General features: G+C 37.1%; 1 protein-coding gene across 1 annotated transcript; it reads left to right on the top strand.

Annotated features, from left to right (window-relative positions):
• On the top strand, nucleotides 3031-3740 carry LOC109849214 (cytochrome b-c1 complex subunit 8). The gene has a single exon (XM_020419031.1). The coding sequence runs from the start codon at nucleotides 3234-3236 to the stop codon at nucleotides 3405-3407; it is 174 nt and encodes a 57-aa protein (XP_020274620.1). The 5' UTR covers nucleotides 3031-3233; the 3' UTR covers nucleotides 3408-3740.

Raw genomic sequence — 4661 nt, forward strand, 5'->3', positions numbered from 1 at the left:
TTTCATTATTTTCTGGAGTAATAACAGGACATCTTGGTTTTTTTACAGGAAGGTGTATGCTTCTTTGTGTATTCAAGACTTCCTCTTTTTGTTATTTTAAAGATGAAATAGAGCCCTCATCACCGAGGATAACTTAGGAAATTAAATAAACGTATGATAGCTAGTAATATTGTTGTAATGTTGAGCTTGCTGCATAATTTTATTTATATCTCTCTTTTCTTCAACCAAATAGCACAAAACAACACAAATGTGATTAACCTACAATAACAACAATTAGAGTTAGTAATTTGAACAATAAAACTATGAGAAATATCAATTGTAAGACTATAACACAACATCCAAGTTTTTTTATGAAATTACACTCCTTTAGCAGAGTACATAGTCTAAGTTCAATTCAATTTTTTTTTCTTCAACACGAAATTTGCATTTATTACCTTACTTATACAAATCGAATAAATTTTCAAAACCGTCCTAGTTAGACATTTAATCCCAAAAAACTTTATTTGCAAAAACCGACCTGGTTTCAGCCCCAGCGCTGAAACCAGGTCGGTTTTTGTAAAAAAAGTTATGAAACTTCACGGTAGTTCAACTTCCGTGAAGTTTAGCAACTAATTTGTTAAGCTGTTAAACTTCATGGGAGTTCAACTCCCGTGAAGTTTCATAACTCAATTTTTTTAAGCCACGTGAATCTCCAACGCCTGTGACTCCTCCTCCCCCTTCCGCCACCTCATCTCCCTCTCCCTCACCAACTGCTCCTCCTCCCTCTCCTTCCCCTCCAACGCCCTCGTCTCCCTCACCTCCCTCTCCCTCACCTCCCTCTCCATTCTCCGCTGGGCAGTTTTGAAATTTGTCCATTGAAACTGAGATGAGTTCGAGAATGGCGATTACTGAGAAGAAACCCATGAAGGGGAAAGGATTGGGGAGTGTTTTCTTCCATTTTTTTATTGGAACAAGATGCTCTCTTACAAAAAGAAGAAGCTTTTCTTGAGTAACAAGCTTCTGCTACCTTCATGTGCTAATTTGAGGCTGACCCATTTTGTTGTTCTTTGATTTTGAGTGAGAAAAATGAGGAAAGTTTTGATCTTTGTTTTTGTTTTTGATAGGCTCGAAAAAATTTGGTGGGAATGAGAAGATGCCCAGGCTTAAGCAGTTTCTGGTAATTTCTTCAGGCTCCTCTCCGGCAAGATCCCCCACCACTGGAACTCCTGACCCACCTCTCCCGCCCCTGAGCGATAATTTATGAGCTGAAACTTCACGGGAGTTCAACTCCCGTGAAGTTTAGCAACTTAACAAAATAGCTGCTAAACTTCACGAGAGTTGAACTCCCGTGAAGTTTGTCAACTTTTTTCGTAAAAACCGACCTGGTTTCAACCTGGTGCTGAAACTAGGTCCGTTTTTGCAAATAAAGTTGAAAAGGATCGTTTTTTGGGATTAAATTTCTAAATAGGACTATTTTGAAAACTAGTCCTATACAAATCATATATGATAAATTTTAAACAAACAAGAATGGCCTGAAAAACCTAGCCTTTCTAAAAGTCAATCGCATTGTTTATTAACAATCTGTTGCCGTTGAATTTGCATTTATTACCTTACCTAAAAACCAACAATTTTCATTTATTAATTTACCTACAAATCATTTACGACCAAACTTAAATATTCAACTTTGTCATGAAATATTTGGTAGCTGTCGTTATCAACGCCTTTTTTACGACACAATTTGATGACAATTAAAAGGAAACATGGATTTGTTGTCACCACTATAAGTGCATATATAATAAATATGATAGAGATGAGATGGGGTTGAAGACTCATCAGTTTTTGTTTGGAGAAGTCTTTCCTCTTCCAGCATTGGTGAGTTAGGTTTCACGGTTAATTTGAAGATGGTTTTTTTTATTAGAACTAAAGAGTTAAAGAGAGGGAATATTTTGAAAATGAGAGATGATAGATGCGATGTACCTCATTAAATTGACTGTTGCCCTAGGTTTTTCAAGTTTCTCCCCCGATTTTTTTGAATGAGTTGACGGATTTTTAAGCGGTTAGGATGAGCATTCCATAGGCCAGTATACTTTGTAAATGGGTGGGAGAGAGATGTGGGCCAAGAGAGACAGGCTGGCAAGGACGTGTGATTGTGAGGGCCCAAGTCGGAGTTGGGCTAGGAGAAATGTTCAGTGTCGGCCTTAAAAATAATGGATGAGTTGGCAGATCCCTGCTCTGTAATTGGGCCAGTAGAAACTATTCATGGATACTGTTCGAAGTCTTTTGCATTGAGTATGATATATAATTATTTTCTGAGTTTTACTTGTCACCAAATTCATAATATGGTTTTTATGTATAACTATTTATTAAAACTTCAGTGTTAATTTTTTACTGTTATTTATGAGTGAATTTTCGAACTAGTTAATAACATAATATATCAATTAGCAAGTTTCATTAATTTTCTATAATAAAGCCAGAAAAGATTTATATTTGTGAAATATCTTATAAATGTTAGATTCATCACTTGCAAGAAAAAAAAAGATTTGAATAGTATTTTCAAAGTTAAAAACGTCACTTCAGCTTCGAACAACGAATAAAAGGCTAAAAAATTTATTGTAGCATTTTAGAGCTTGTTTAAGTTAAGATTTGAAAATTATATTACAGTATGAATTGTGTTTGTGCGAAACAATCATAGCTGCTCGAGCTATATGGCTAAGGCTGATAAATAGTAAGGTAAATCTTTCGAATCAAGGTGTAGCAAGAATAGTGTGAACAATGATTTTATCGTGAATCATACTGTAGTAAGAGCAGTGTTCACTGTAGTATAAAATAGTAATTTTGAGGTTTTGTTTTTAAGTTATATAATAATAATATAAAAATAAAATAAAATAATAATAATAACAACAGTGGTAGATATATGTTGAGCAGGCTTAATGGGCTTATCAGCATCAAGTGAGGCCCACTCAGTTGAAATCGCATGCACCGTTGACCCCATAGAAAGGGCCCAGCCCACGCAGAGCCGTCTCCGCACGTCTAGATCTTTCTTTCCTCCAACTCATTATCCACCTCCGCAGGCACATCACACCGTGACCTAGAAAATTCTTCTTCCCTGCCTCTCCGTTGAAGTCGAGAAGGACTAGCCAGAGAGCGAGAGCCTCAACCAGCTCAAACCCAAAAGCAGCGGGGCCGGGTGAGGAGATCGACGAAGAGAGAAAGGGAGAGTTTTTTTTATAAAAATAATAAATAAATAAATAAAAATGGGGAAGATTCCGGTGAAGGTGAAGGCGGTTGTGTACGGACTCTCGCCCTTCCAGCAGAAGATCATGACCGGGCTCTGGAAGGACGTCCCGGGCAAGATCCATCACAAGGTCTCCGAGAACTGGACCAGCGTCGTCCTCCTCCTCGCCCCTCTCGTCGGAACCTACACGTAAGCAGATCAAGAAACCATGGCCCTTAGATTTTTTTTAGCTGTCCGATTTGATTCTTCCGTTAGGTTTCAGCTCTTCCTGTAAACAGACGAAACGGGAATTTAACGGCGGAACGTAGAAAAGGGAATTAGGACGGGGTTTTCTTAAGCCGCCAAGTCTAAAATTATTATTACTCGGTTAAATGTCACGTGCGCGATGCACGTGACGGAATTAGACCTCACAGCGACACATTTAAACTGTAACATGTTGTGCTTTTTTTTATTTCTCCGTAGTAAGTTGAATTATGTTTGTTGTTATAGTTTTGTATCTTTATTTCCTCCTTCCTCCATACCATTTAAATCGTCATTTATTTGAATGAAAAAAAAAGATTATCTCGAGTCAATTTTCTATAATTCTTCTACTACCGACCTCAGCCATAGCATTGTCATTTAATTATTGTATTTCAAGATTTAACTTTAGTAGGAGCTCTTCAAGGAGCATTGTCATTTTCTTAACATTTTCATTTTCTACTTAATGTTTGAAAAGCATAAAACTGTCAAAAGTGTTTGTATGAAAGAAATAATTCGAAAATAGAGATAAATTTCTAACTATTGTTTTAATCCTCGTTTATTTTGAACATAATATTTGTTGCTATTTTTCATGTTGAACTAGGATATACACTATTGTTTAATACCTATGTGATTAATTAATTGTGTGGCTCACCAATGTCCTTAGTTTTAGTGGTCAAATTTTTTAGCAAGCTTAGATTGATTTTTAATGGGTTCAAAAGAGGTGTTCTACATCAAAAAGTATAGGGACCTCTTAAAGTAAATCTTCATAGATTAAAAAAATTTAAACCCAATTTCCAACGGATGTTAAACAAGAACTTATTTTGTAACTAAAATATGGTACATAGACTAAGTTGAGGAAAAGAAAGTGGGGGACCGGTTTGACTATGAAGCCTAGTATAGCGGCCAAATTGTTCTTTTATTCTATTAAATATCTACGGGACTAATATAAAAAATCCGTAAATTTATCTTATTGTTTATTATTTAATGGACTCTTATGATTTGTTTTGAATGAAAAGTAAGAGATGGATGCAGTTGACAGGATATGAAGGTAAGTTTATTTGTAATGGAACATAGTAGTTGTAGACAGTGTTATTGAGGCGCGCCCTGGGCGCGCCCCGGACGCGGGGCGCTTCAGCCTGGGCGAAATGCGCCCCGCACGCGAGGCGGGGCGCTGCACGCAGCGAGGCGCGCGCCTCGCGTGCGCCTC

This window comes from Asparagus officinalis, chromosome 7, assembly GCF_001876935.1.
Source record: "Asparagus officinalis chromosome 7, Aspof.V1, whole genome shotgun sequence".
Lineage (NCBI taxonomy): Eukaryota > Viridiplantae > Streptophyta > Magnoliopsida > Asparagales > Asparagaceae > Asparagus > Asparagus officinalis.

Excerpts from the sequence above, each read along its gene's own strand:
- LOC109849214 (XM_020419031.1), top strand. The coding sequence starts at position 3,234 with ATGGGGAAGATTCCGGTGAAGGTGAAGGCGGTTGTGTACGGACTCTCG.